This window comes from Vulpes vulpes, unplaced genomic scaffold (assembly GCF_048418805.1).
Source record: "Vulpes vulpes isolate BD-2025 unplaced genomic scaffold, VulVul3 Bu000000637, whole genome shotgun sequence".
Classification (NCBI taxonomy): Eukaryota; Metazoa; Chordata; class Mammalia; order Carnivora; family Canidae; genus Vulpes; species Vulpes vulpes.
Window position 1 is genome coordinate 1 of NW_027325739.1, and position 14,976 is coordinate 14,976.

A 14,976-nucleotide genomic window follows, 5' to 3' on the forward strand; every position below is an offset into this window, starting at 1 on the left:
CTCTACACATATATTGCACATAAGGAGTAATTGTTTCATTCTTTTCTTTTTACAGTACCGTGATATAGACTGGGTAATTTCTTTAATACTTGAAGAAAAACATCAATCATAATCATACATTAAGAAGCAGAAAAGTAATTTTAAATAATTTCAACTTTATTTTTGTTATTTGTCCTCATGTATTGATTTTGCAGGTCTGGCTGTGGATCATTTTAGTGAACGAATATACTGGGCTGACCTGGAGCTTTCTGTTATTGGCAGTGTTCTGTATGATGGCTCTGATTCAGTAGTCTCCATCAGTAGCAAACAAGGTCTGTGAAGTGCTCTTGTTTCATCTTTTAATTATTATTGAGAATGTTAAGTAATGGTACATAAATATAAATATGAAAGCTTTACATTCCCAATTTCCTCAAATTCTTTTTCTTTTTAAAAGGTTGCTCTTACTATGGATTATATAATTTTCATTCCTACTAAGGTAACAAAGAGGCCAGTCCAGAATTTCCTTAGCATAGGACAAACACGGTGCATCACTGCCCAGATTCAGAAAATATTCGTTCTGTTCCTTCTATAGATATTACATTCTGAGCAGGACATTCAAGTGTTCAAGATTAGTGCCTCTGAACACAAGTTTTTATTTCAAATTCAGTGGTAGCAAGTGGAATTGAATTACTGTATATAATAAAACATCATTGTAACAATCCTACATCCAAATGAAAAGCAGTGTGTAAAAATAACTTACCTCACCTCCAGGGAGAGCAGAATCTACTTGTGCTCTTCTTTAGCTGGTACCCTTTTTTTATCCCCACCTCTGTCTTTTATTCTCAATTTCTCCCGCTCATGTCTCACACCTGCTTTGCCTGGCAATCTCAGTTCTTTCTGCTGAATCTAATTCCTTTCCCTCTGTCTTTCTTGCTCTTCCCTATCACAGTCTCCTCATTTATCCACCACAAATTGCTTACAATATGTACTTAAAGTTTTTGTATCTACATATTACATATACTGAATATAGCTTTGCTTCTGGTTTTTTTAACAGAGCAGAGAAGTTGAAAGAAAAATAATTAAAGTGAACTTTCATTGTGCCTTTACCCAACGTGTGTTTTTCATATGATGACCCTAGATGGAAAAAAAAAAAAAATTCCACATTACTAGAATAGATTACAATACAGTTGACCTATTTCAGCTTAAGGACATTGAAGAAACATGTATAAGTTTTTATTTTATTTTTTTTTAATTTTTATTTATTTATGATAGTCACACACAGAGAGAGAGAGGCAGTTTTTAAAAGGCACTTTATGTTTCACAACCTCTAGATAATAACTATAAATGTTATTTTACTTGTTACACATCTCAGTGTCAAAGGTTAGGTTAATTATTCTTTTTCATGAAAATCTCTTACAATAACAGTCATTTCTTAAAATAAGAAAAACGATGGCCTCTACCATCATTAGCCAAACTAGTCATATGCATCATTACCATTTGCTAGTTTGCTTTCTTTATCCCATTTCTAAAACAGACAATGATAATGGTTTTTTTTTCTTTTCTTTTTCATTCAGGCAGTCTAATTTGATCATTAATTTGGTCTAGAACACAATTCAGAATTTTGTGAACTGCCTGTTTGTGTGCAATGGATAAGGCTGGCCTGTAGCTTTTCTTTTGTCTGCAAAGTGTATAGCAGAGATTACTCTGCATATAGTCAGCCTCCAGCAAATGCTTTGTGATGGTGCAGATGGCTAAAGTGATGATGGAAATGATTTTTATGTTGTGAGTGATATGTTTAGTATTTCACATATTCCTACTGCAAAGAAATTAATTCTAACAACTTTACATCTAATATCAAAAAATATTATAATTCTTAAAGTTTTTTTAAACAGTAGTAAGATTTTCTACATGATCTTGAATAAACTTGGTTTTAAGTCTGAGCACTTATTTACATTGCAACCTTTATAACTCCACATTTTAAAAATTCTAGGCTTGTTACATCCACATAGGATTGATGTCTTTGAAGATTACATATATGGAGCAGGACCTAAAAATGGTGTATTTCGAGTACAAAAGTTTGGCCATGGTTCAGTAGAATACCTAGCTTTAGATATTGATAAAACAAAAGGTGTTTTGATATCTCATCGCTATAAACAACTAGACTGTAAGTATATTCGATACTGTTTTTGACAAAAAAAAACAGTATTTTATAATATTTTAACTATTTCAGTACTTAGCCCTGTAAGTTAAGTAACTTTAATTTTTATATCACCAGATTTTTTTTAATCACCAAAGTCAAGATGCAAATAATATAAAGGTTTATTTTGCATTTGACTGTGTTTTCTTCAAACTAGAATTGACTTGGTTATTTAAAAAAGTCTCATTCTTTTTTTCTAAAATTTTAAATAAAACCAGAGTCTATACATAAACTATGCAGGTATTAAAATTCATCATTAGCCATTTTGACTCTTGTTTCTGATAGCAAGTAATAACCATAGCATCAACATTCCATCTTTAAAAGCAACTGAGGACTACTGCTTTCAAGGGTTATATTTTCTCTGATTGTTTATTATTTTTATTGTTACTTTCCCTACTAGAAAGGAATGTTATTGATGCAATTATCTTGAAATATCTGTCTCAAACACAACTATCAAAAACATTAAAGAACAAAATTAAAAAATGTGACTGAAATTCTAATAATCTGTTTCTATATGTGAGTTTACACTCCAAGAAACTTTAAGATTTATTGATAGTTTTTTTATGGCAAATAAAGAGAGACTTAACCTCATTCGGTGCAACTACTGGAAAGATAATAAGTGATATTTATCCAAATCAGTTTTGGAAACAGATTAAAACAGATCTCCCCCTAAGAACTTCCTGAAATCCTATCCAAACTCTTGTTGCTCTTTACCAATGATCCGACATATTTAGTTCCAAGATTAATATGAGGACACTCTCTGTCATCCTCTAGTTGTGTTTGGTTCTTTTTCATAGTCAAATATTACCACCTTCATAAAAACTATGTAAATAAATGAAACTCTGCCCTGAATACAATAGGTATTTGAGTAGTGATTCTGAGTCAAAGCCACTCTCACAGTCACTATTTCACTACCTGGGTGACATTTATGTTTTGTCCTAATGACAGATTCTTCTAGAAGAGCCACAGGAACAGTTATGACTGCACAGAATGCTAATTGGGTAGAAATTTAGACAAAAATAAATGTGCCAGACATTTACATGCACACAGACTGCAACCTGATGGAAAGGAAACCATGTTAAACGTGGGTTTTATAAAAAAGAGTCCTCTCTTTTGTTTGTGTTTTGAACAGACAAATACATATGTATTTCAAGCCTTTGTAAATACGAAGGGGAAGTTGTTTCTGTCTGTTCAACAGTTCTGAAACTCCCTAAGCTGGGGAGTAGGTCCCCCAAAGACTACAGTTGGCTTTACTGCTTTTTACATAGACCCAAACTATACTTTGTTATCTCAGACCAACACTTTTATCAAAAATAAGTCAGATGGAAGAGCAACAAAGTATGTGTTTGCATAATTTCTTCTCTCTTGTTGGAAGTGTAAATCGGCATAAATCCCCTGTTAATTATGAGTGTTGGGTAGTAATTTCTCTTTATCTATAAAGGGGAACAGTTTGACACTGAAATGAGATACACTCAGTAGGGATTTGATGATTTCGTTGCAACATTGTTAATGCATCCTTTCACCTTGTTGAGTTTTATGCTTCTGAAAATTATTGTACTTATAGTCATGTGTTTCCTTGTTATCCTTTGTTTTAATCAGTGCCTAATCCATGCTTGGACTTAGTATGTGACTTCCTGTGTTTGCTAAATCCTTTCGGAGCTACCTGTGTGTGCCCAGAAGGCAAATATTTGATTAATGGTACTTGCAATGATGACAGCCTATTAGGTGAGTAAACGTCATTATGCTGTAAATAATGAATTAATTTGTATGGTATATTTTCACACCTTTTGAAACCAAACAGAATTAGCCACTCAATTGTCAACATAGATGCCTTGATACTATCAGTTCTTGAATGCCTGCGTAAACCACTGTCTCTGATGATGACTTCCTATCAGTTTATTATACATTTATTCACAAAGCTACACTGAGCACTTACTATGCATTTAAGACTAGATTAAGAACTTTGAAGTCACTCACCAAATCAAGATATTTTTATATAGCTTTTTATCGGTGAAGATAAAAGATGCCATTTCCTTACAAGTTTAAACCCAATCTTAAAATCCTTTATTCATTCATCAGGTTCATAGCGAGCAACTTTCTCGCACCAAACACAAATTTAAAACTGATAATAAGAAACTAAGCTGTACTTTCTTCTGCATAAAATTTGATTCACAATACATACTACTACTAACACAAATATTTTGAGGGCTTGTGAACAAAACATAGCACTAATTTAGAAACTAAGGACTACTTTATAAATAAAACTGACAAGATTTCTTCATTCTTAGAGCTCATATTTTAGAAGCTACATTAACACTGAAACAAACATTTAAGAAAGCAAAACGTTATTTCAGAAGCTTATAAGTATTAAATAGCAAATCAAAAAATAAAATAACAAAAATCAAAAGCAAATTGATTTTGATGAGAAACGAGAAAGAAGAGACCTCTATCTCTTCATTATCCAGGTAGATGACAAGTAGTTCCCTCATAATCAAGACATTAGCCGTAATGGAAAAGCAAATTACTATTAAGAGAAAAGAAAATCAACACTAAATTTTATGGATACAGAGAAAAACACAAGGCTCTAAATTCCCTTGAGGGTCACATTTTTCCAGTGAGATACACTTTGGATCTCTTCATAGCAGGACTTTCTACCTGCAGTATTTTTCTTGGTTAGAATGAACTCTTCACATGAAAACTGTGTCCTTGCCCTTAGTTAGCATCTCTATCTCCATATCATTTTCTCATTGCTCTCTACTGAGAGTTACATGCAATCCAAAGACTTCTACCTTTCTAATATTCAAAGTGTGTTAAACTATCACAATGCCGGGATCCCTGGGTGGCGCAGCGGTTTGGCGCCTTCCTTTGGCCCAGGGCGCGATCCTGGAGACCCAGGATCGAATCCCACGTCGGGCTCCCGGGCTCCCAGTGCATGGAGCCTGCTTCTCCCTCTGCCTGTGTCTCTGCCTCTCTCTCTCTCTCTCTCTCTCTCTCTCTCTCTCTGTGACTATCATAAATAAATTTAAATAAAATAAAATTCTTTATAAACTATCACAATGCCTTCATTTAATATATATTCTTTAAGCACTGGATATGCAAAGCTGAAGAGGTCACAAAGATCATATGATGAATGACTTAAACACCAATAGGTATTTGTGTGAATAGTGATAGCAGGCACAGAAGAGACAGAGTTAAAACTATTAAAAGAATTCAGGGGCACTTGGGTGGCTCAGTGGTTGAGCATCTACCTTTGGCTCAGGTCCTGATCCCAGAGTCCTAGAATCCAGTCCCACATCAGGCTCCCAAGAGGGAGTCTGCTTCTCCCTTGCCGATGTCTCTGTCTCTGTCTCTGTCTCTGTCTCTCTATGTCTCTCATGAATAAATAAAATCTTTTTTAAAAATAAAAAAATAAAGGGATTCAGATAATCATCCAAATAGAGAATTGATTACAGGTTTCTATAGAATATGACTCTAGGATGAGGTCTGCAAAGACAGAGGGGATTCAGATTACATGGGAATGAGGGATCAGAACATTGAGACAGAGGAGCTAAAAAGGCATGAAAATAAAGCATGTAAAGAAAATAGGCAGTCATTTATTTTAGTTAATCTGTAGCACATGTGAAACACTGTAGTGGGTGACCAGGTCAGTAATTTCTTAACAGAAAGCTAATTATGAATCATGATTGGTATTTTGGATGAGTACTTTCATCCCAGTTCTAGAAAAGGGAGCTGTCACTGGCACTAGAATGCACCCTTTCTCCTTATTGATTATCTTTCCAACCAAAGTAACTGTGATCTCAACTATGATGATCAAATAAGAGAATTAAATGGATATTTTCAAATGTTATTAGGCACATTTTTCACTCTCTCCTCTGACATGGTTATGTAGGTAAACTAAGGCCATGTATTCTCCTTAACCTCCCAGAAATAGATCCTTTATAATAGCATTCTCTATATTAGATGATGTGCCGCATTTTTACTAGTTCCACACACTCATAACCAGTGATTTCACAGCTCCCCCTACCCCTATGTACTGTGTCTACTTATACTATTGTTTGGCTGGGAGAGACCCATGAGAGAGATGGGGATTCTGACCAGAATTATTCTATTGATGCCGCCCACCAATGTGACTTTTACATTAACTCAGATGTTATCAGTGTTATTTTTATGGTCAGGTTGCCTACAGTTTTTGTTGTTTTTCCATTATAACTAGACATTAATATCTTTTCTACATAACTTTCCTTTTTTCTTCTTTGCTTAGGATAAATTATTTACCTAAAAACCCAGATTTATTTAGCTAATAATCCAAAAAAATACACAGGAAGATGTTGGCCTGGGGGAGATCTGAGGTAGAGCTCAATTAATTAATTAATTTGTTTGGCCCTGTCCTCCCTTAGTCTCAGCTTCTTTTGTGTAAAATTAGATTAACAAATATTACTATGACTTGTTAATAATAACAAATAATCTGAAGGCTTATGAGCAAGGCATAATGTAAGTATATGTATATTATTGTATTTAATCCCCTCAAATCCCCTATGATAGTATTTTCATTGCCCCTATTTTTACACATAAGAAAACTGAAGCATGGAGAGGCTCAACTGATTGTCTAACATTACGTAATAATGGTGGCACCCCAAGGTGAACCCAGGCATTCTATACTCTTAACCATCATGTAGTACACCCTTATTACCAATGTCCAGAGTCACTGAAAAGACCAGAAATAACATATATAAACTGCCTACCACAATACTTTGGAAAAAGTAGACACACAGCACTTGAAGATAAATCTATCCTCCAGTAGATAAGAAAATGAAACAAGTTTTTTGCTATATTTATTCATCAAACTTTATAGTTTTATGTTTGGAATGAGAAAGCATGTTTGTCTAGATGTACACATATCCAAGATCTAAAACTTTTTAAGCAATTTCAGTTTTACTATTTCAGATTTGAGTGAGAGGCACTATTACAGAAACTTCCCAAAAGTTCATTTTGTAATTTAGAAGAAAATCTTATATTTTAAATAATCAGAGTGTTAAAAAATATTCACATTGGCCTCTATGAATATGTACGTTGGCAGCAGACAGCTTGGACCACCTCAGCGAGGAATATAAATAAGTAGGTTTCAGAATTATTGATTGGTGTAGATAAATGCCAATTAATTTTTTTCTTGACATTAACATTTGATGTAGCCAAGTTTTTCTGCTCTTTATAATTACTTGCCTTTATCTAGCTGCTATTGTTAAATGATGAGACACTGAATATTTTTAATCTTCGTGTAAGAAATTTGAAATTCAAATGCTACTCATTCTTGGAGAAGTATTCACCTGTTCTTTCCTATAGTTGATTATAATTGCTTGAGCTTGGCTTCTGGGGGTGATTTAGTTATTGACAAAAGCAGCCTTCTTTTTCATTATAGAACTCTTACAGTTAGGTTTTGAAACTCCACTCTATTTCATCAAGCTGTGTTCTATTTTAAAATTTCTCGAAACTCATGAGGCATATTGTAGAAATGTACATGTCCTAACATGTAGAGATTTTGAATAGCTATGTAGTTTACATAGGACATTTACAGATGAAAATGAACTCCCCCACAATAATCTTAACTGCGATCATAATGCCTTAAATATTTATCTTCACTGTTTACATTCACAACTCCAATCAGGATACTTTATGCTGAATGAATTGGAAATGTTTGGGTGAATTTTAAACTAAGCAAGTGTATATTTCCACCTGAGATCTTTCTTGAGAATTTAATGTCTGTATTCAACTCTGCTTTGAAATGAGCAAGTTTTAGAGTTGTCTGGTACTGCTGATAAATAGTCTCTATTTGTGGCAGTGGATATGATATTCGAGTCATTTTTTTTTATTTGAAGTCACTAAGGCTCTTTAAGCTGCTCTTGTGATTATTGTAGTGATATATTAAAGTTTTTGCTATGTGTGGGCCAATGGATCTTGAATAAAGAATACAGGCTGTTTTGATTTTTCTCTATTTAACTATAAAAGAGGCATGGCTTTAATAGAAGAGAATGCTTCTTACAATATTCTCAGCCTTTTGTGTTCCATTGGGCATCACGTCCTGCCCTAAGTAAAAGCAGTATTTCTAATGGAGTAAGTCCATGTCAATGCACATAAACTAAAAAATTATTCCAGACCAACTGAACTCATCATATTTTTAAGGATAATTTTGCAACCCCAAGGAATGACCATCCTTTCTTACCCTCAGCCAAAATGTATGAAGTAGACAGATTGTGCCAATCATTTTCCATAGGGAAATTTTACATATGGAAATATTTCTAACAATCTTTTATCAATATCTTATACCAAACCTAAGTGACTTTAGTTCTGAATTATTTATACATAATTAATAAGGATGTATATCAAAGAATGTATTTTCTATACTGTAAGTTCCATGTGTTATATATATTATATATACTATATGTGCACCATAAATTTAACTTACATATTTTAGTTCGGTTTAATATCAAACAGTCCTAAAAATAGGCCATGTTTACTTATATCTTTAAAAAATGTATTGATTGGAAAATATTTCATTTTTAGGAAGTTTCAGTTGGTTCTGTTGTCTAATGTTTTAATAAACACAAGAAATGGTTAAAATTCTTTAAGCCTAAAGAAGAATAAAAATTAAATCAGCATTTGTATTCACTATTCAAGACTACTTAAAATCGATATCCCTGTTTTCAGACAGCATTTATAGTATTTTGTTTCTTCGATTTTTATATTGAGGTATTTATTTGGAGAATTTTATGAAAAAAATAAAATCCTGATATTTCATGTTGTATATGTGAATTGTTCTTATTCTACCGAATGAATAGCATGCTAATTTGCGTGTTTCTTCTTATAACCAGATGATTCCTGCAAATTGACTTGTGAAAATGGAGGAAGATGCATTTTAAATGAGAAGGGTGACTTGAGGTGTCACTGTTGGCCGAGTTACTCAGGCGACAGATGTGAAGTCAATCATTGTAGCAACTACTGCCAAAATGGAGGAACCTGTGCACCCTCAGCTCTGGGTAAATACTTGAATTTCATCATATGTATATTCAAATAACTTACCTTTTTCTTTAAATGTGAAAAATATAAAGAGGAAGAATAGATTAACACAAATTAGATTTAATTATTAATGCAACATAATAGTATTTGTTCTATATTCTGTATGTTGAAGTGCAAGTCACAAAATACAACAATAGCAATGATCATGATCACATGCTGAGTGTGTACAAGTGACAGGGCTCAGTGCTTACAGATGCTGTGCTGGTTTAGAATGATTAAGTAAAACTATTTTTATAAGCCTCATATATTTGATTCCAAAATCTGTTCTTTTAAATATTTTTTTTTTTACTTTTATTTTGATATTTCAAGGTAGAGATTTTTTTTGAATTTTTTTTTCTAAATTCCAGTTAGTTAATATTCAGGTGTACGATATAGTGATTCATCCACTTCTATACAACACCCACTGCTCATCAGAAGTGCACTCCTTAATCCCTATCACCTATTTCACTCCTCCCTCCATCCACCTTCCCTCTGGTAACCATAGTTAAAAATATGTTTCTTGGTTTGTCTCTCTCTCTCTCTTTTCTCCCTTTGCTCATTGGTTTTGTTCTTAAATTCCATACATGAGTGAAATCATATGGTATTTGTCTTTCTCTGACTGAATTATTTCTCTTAGCATTAGACTCTGGCTCCTTTCATGTTGTAGCAAATGCAAGATTTTGTTATTTTATGGCTGAGTAATATTCCATTGCAGATATATATATATATATACCACAGCATCTTTGATTGGGGCTGTTTCCATTATTTGGCTATTATAGATAATGCTGCTATAAACATCAGGGTGCAGGTATCCCTTTAAATTAGTATTTCGTATTCTTTAGGTAAATACCTATAATGCAACTGCTGGATCATAGAATAGTTCTATTTTGAACTTTTTTAGGAACTTCCATACAATTTTCTAGAGTGGCTGCACCAGTTTGCATTCCCACCCACAGTGCGAGAGGGTTCCCCGTCTCCATTTCCTTGCCAATACCTGTTGTTTCTTATGTTGTTGATTTTAGCCATTCTGATGGATATGAAGCTATATTGTAGTTTTGATTTGTATTTCCCTGATGATCAGTGATGTTGAGCATCTTTTCATGTGTCTGCTGGCCATCTGTATGTCTTCTTTGGAAAAGTGTCTGTTCATATATTCTGCACATTTTTTAAAATTATTTTTTGAGTGTTGAGTTTTATAAGTTCTTTATATATTTTGGACACAAACCCTTCTCAGATATGCCATTTGCAAATATCTTCTCCCTTTCTATAAGTTGCCTTTTGGTTTTGTTGATTGTTTCCTTCACTGTGCAGATGTGTTTTATTTTGATGAAGTCCCAACAGTTTATTTTTATTTTATTCCACTTGTCTCAGGAGACATATCTAGAATGAAGATGCTATGGACAATGTCAAATGGACTATTGCCTATGTTCTCCTCTACAGTTTTTATGGTTTCCTGTTTCACATTTAGGTCTTTAATCGATTTTGAATTTATTTTCGTATATGCTATAATAAAGTGGTCCAGTTTCGTTCTTTTGTGTGTTCTTTTTAATTGAACAGTTAGCCTAATGCTAAACCTCATTTGCTATTGAGAATTAAACTCAATTAAATTAGATTTAAATTTAAAAATTAAGTTAAATATAAATACACTATATCAGTACATCTGATAGCAACATAATTCCTATCTAAAATCATAACTAGTTTATTGGCATTGCAATGTAGTGTATAATATGCTTTGAAAATATCAGGTTACTATATGTTAAGATACACTTGAAATTCTTATTAATTTGCACAATAGCTCTGTTTGCAAAAAGTATTTGCTAAAAACATATTTTTTCTACTTAGTGCTATTATATTTAAGATATGTTCCCATAGGAAAAATTAACCCCAAAGCATAATAAAAAATAAATTGTGAATTCCAAAATTCAATGCAAAGGACACTATGCAACTAAGAGAGTGAAATTTATGCACATTTAATTCTACTACAATAAATGCAAATTTAGTCAAATGGAAAATTAATCCATATGATCTTCACATCCCCTACACAGTTAATTTGTCTTACTGGGAGTTCTCACTGTTTTTATTGCTTATGCTATTCTTTGAAGTATTTAGCATAATGCTAGCTGAAAGAGCCACATGAAAAAGCATATTCAATGGAGTTCAGAGGAACCAAACTGTTCTGATTTGCATTCTAATAGTAAAAGCATTACTATTTCTTTAAATTTGATAATTTTATGTCTATAAATATTTTTGGCTTCTGATTAATTGATAATTAAAGTATTCTAGGTGCTTAATGGAATTCTGAAAACATATTCAGCAAGTTGACTGAAATAAAAAGGTACTAGGTCTTACTATATATTTTCATTCTGCCTATGAGAAGCTACTCCTTACAGTAGAATATATTCTATTGTTGTGGGAGAAATTGTACTGCTGGGACCATGCAAATGAAAACTGATTGAATATGTGGCAAACTGATACGACCTGTAATTGTATTTTAGTGACACAGATACCTTTTCTTTTAGGAGAGAAGAAGCTTTTCTTACATAAATGACTTGTTTAAAGATTTTTATTATTTGATTGTTAATTTTCTCTTTATGATAATAAAAATAATTGGATTACAATGAAATGGTTTTCTTCTATTTGCCTTTAGAAATATTTAAATGGAAAAGAGTTTGGTACTCCAAACTACAAGTATCTATTCAACCTGAAATGGATCCACAAAGACAAATCTCTACAAAACACTGAATTTGCTGTCCTATTAATGGATCCAGAACTCTATTGGATATAGCACAACTTTTAATGTTTTGTTGAAGTCATTGGTTCAGATCTTGCTATATTCTTAAAATCTATAGCATATCAATTTTATTTTACTTTATTTTTTAATTTTTTTAGCATATCAATTTTACCTATACACCCAGGTAGATCTTGATTCACATAGATAACATGTTCATAAAAAATTATATTTCAAATTAGTAATATAAATGAGTCTTTATATGAATTCAATTTGAGATATGGCCATATAGTTTATAGTCTTACAGCGTCTAATTAATAATAATAATATCATATCAAATTAAGTCATCTACAAAGCATTTTTTACTTTTAAAAATATGGTTTTATAAAAACATTGTTTGGCATTATAGACTGTAGAACCTCATTATCTCCACACAAATGTTAATTTGTTAAACAAATCCCAGCGGGCAATTCATGGATTTATTCATTGTTGGTTTACTTACAGTTAAGCCTTTTGGCAAATTCCTATGTGGACACTATATGACTAGGGTTTGGGGCAGCTTTAATTAAAATTTATAAGTTTATGACAGTTGTATAGGACTATAATAATTGAACAAAGGAAATGTCACCAGTTAATTAAAAGCACACATCTGAGAGGCATAATTAAAATTTTGCATCTTAGACATGAGTGTTTCCTCGTGCCTTAAGTTTTTTGTTGTTGTTTTTTTTTTATAGAGAAAGCTAAAACTGAAATATGTGGACTCTATCCATACAGGAAAGTACCACAAAGTGAAATCGTTTGACATTGATTATATCGACAAGGGTGCATGTAGTTCATTTCTATGACTTGCTCATAGGAGGATATTAAGATAAAGTTTGCCTTGGGCAAAATAATGGAAATGAGAGTAAAGTACTGAATTATTCAATCATTCTATTAGAGAAAATAGAGAAGAATTTAAGAATGTTTCTCATCATGAATATAATGAGGATATTTATATATATTTACAATTAATCTTCACTTTTATAAATATTTATTTTCTAAAATATATTGTTTGGTATTTTCAATACTCTTGAGTTCTGTTATTTAGACTTTTAATTTTCATATCGAAATGAATCACGATTTTCTACACAGCTGATTTAGAGTAGTAAAGCAAGAGAGTTTATCAATTTGGGGCAATATACCCAAAAACTCCTACTCATAAAGTTTGAAATTACGCAGCGGGGAGGGCAACTTTTAATTTGGGGAATTTGAAAATGCACAAAAGCAGGACTGCCCAGACAAAGGAGTGACAGTGCAATTTTTTTTAGTAGATAATACATTTGTATTGATGTTTAAATAAATATGGAAAGAAGAAAGCAGAAGCTCTCACTGTGACTCCCCCTATTACCACATCTGTGGACTTTGGCAGTGAAAGGTTTTGCTTTCAGAACTGAAACAGGAAGACAGTGGCCCCTGTTAAGGAAAGGAAAAAAAAAAAAAAAAGATTATTCTCACTACTTCTCACTCCAACCGGAAGGGCCTTAAAAATAATAAGTAGATGCAGGACGCCTGGGTGGCTCAGTCAGTTAAGCATCTGCCTTCGGCTCAGGTCAAGATCCCAGGGTCCTGGATCAAGCCCAGCATGGGGTTCCCTGCTCAGTGGGGAGTCTGCTTCTCTCTCTCATGATCCCCCTGTTTGCATACTCTCTCTCTCTCTCTCTCTATCAAATAAATAAATAAAGTCCTTAAAAAATAATAAGTATATGGTAAGACTTTTCTTTCTCATTCATTCAGGCTCTTTCTATCGAGAACACTGCCCCCAGGTATTAAGGTGGCATATATGGCTGCCATCAAATATGGTAAAAAAAAAAAAAGGCTACCCTAAAAATGTTTGCTAAAAAAGCAAGTTAAGCTAAGAACTTTTGGATACCCTCAAAACATCCTGAGAATAATGACAAAACATAAATACTGATGTCTCTTGAGTCACATCTGTACCTAGGACATAAAGTTTACAATCACCTAAATAATATCTTGATAAAGGGTGAACGTGCATTTAAACTGCCCACCTTTGTTTTCTTCCACTTTTATCTAAATGAGAGCTGTTTTTAAGTTAAATTAAGCTTGATGTCCTAACTTCCTAAACATAAATATTGTTTATATTTAGAGAGTACTAAGAGCCCTGGATATTTGGTCCTACTTGCTTTTTAAGGATATAAGGAATATTATATTGAAAATGTAAAAGTAGGGGCAGCCTGGGTGGCTCAGCGGTTTAGCGCCACCTTCAGCCCAGGGCCTGACCCTGGAGACCCAGGATCGACTCCCACATCACTCTCCCTGCATGGAGCCTGCTTCTCCTTCTGCCTGTGTCTCTACCTCTCTCTCTCTCTCTCTCTCTCTCTCTCTCTCTTTCTCTCTCTCACAAATAAATAAATATTTAAAAAAAGAAAATGTAAAAGTAAAAACATAAAAAGGGCATATATTTTTAACAAATAAGTGACATAGAAATACATACCCATAGCAAGAAGACGGCAGAAGACAAGTCTCACACACACATGTACACAAATATAAAAAAGGAAGGGAAAAAAGAAAAAAAGAAAAAGAAGGAGTTTGGAAAGGAAGAAGTGCAGGAGGAGCCCAGTCACACATAGATGAAACCAGCATTCGTAAATCACTGTCAGAAGAAAATGTTCATGGTGCAAATCTTGAAGCAAGCAATTTTGAAGTACTCTCCAAGAGGTTTAAAAAGTTTCTGTGTTCTTTAATTAAATAATGTCATTTTTAGAAACATATTCCAAGGATTACATAATGATAAAACCCAAAATTAGAAGTAAAGATGTTCAATATAGTGTTATTTAGAATATAAAACTGGAGAGAGAAATCTGAATCCAAATAGTTAATATGTAAAATATAGCGTATCTAAAAGATGAATGTTATATGATAAATAAAACCAGAATTGTAGAATATATGATAATATAGGAAAATATTCACATTGTATTTTATTTTATTTTCATTGAAGTATTGTTGATATACAATGTTACATTAG

General features: G+C 32.8%; 1 protein-coding gene across 1 annotated transcript in view; it reads left to right on the top strand.

Annotated features, from left to right (window-relative positions):
* Positions 1-194: 194 nt before the first annotated feature.
* Positions 195-14,976, top strand: part of LOC140596724 (low-density lipoprotein receptor-related protein 1B-like) — a gene marked incomplete at its 5' end in the record, with an annotated part of 91,118 nt that continues 76,336 nt past the window's right edge. Inside the window, 4 exons of the mRNA XM_072745201.1 lie at positions 195-311; positions 1,970-2,143; positions 3,776-3,901; positions 9,043-9,207. Of these exons, the coding sequence (XP_072601302.1) occupies positions 195-311; positions 1,970-2,143; positions 3,776-3,901; positions 9,043-9,207 (582 nt within the window). The remainder of the gene's footprint in view (positions 312-1,969; positions 2,144-3,775; positions 3,902-9,042; positions 9,208-14,976) is intronic.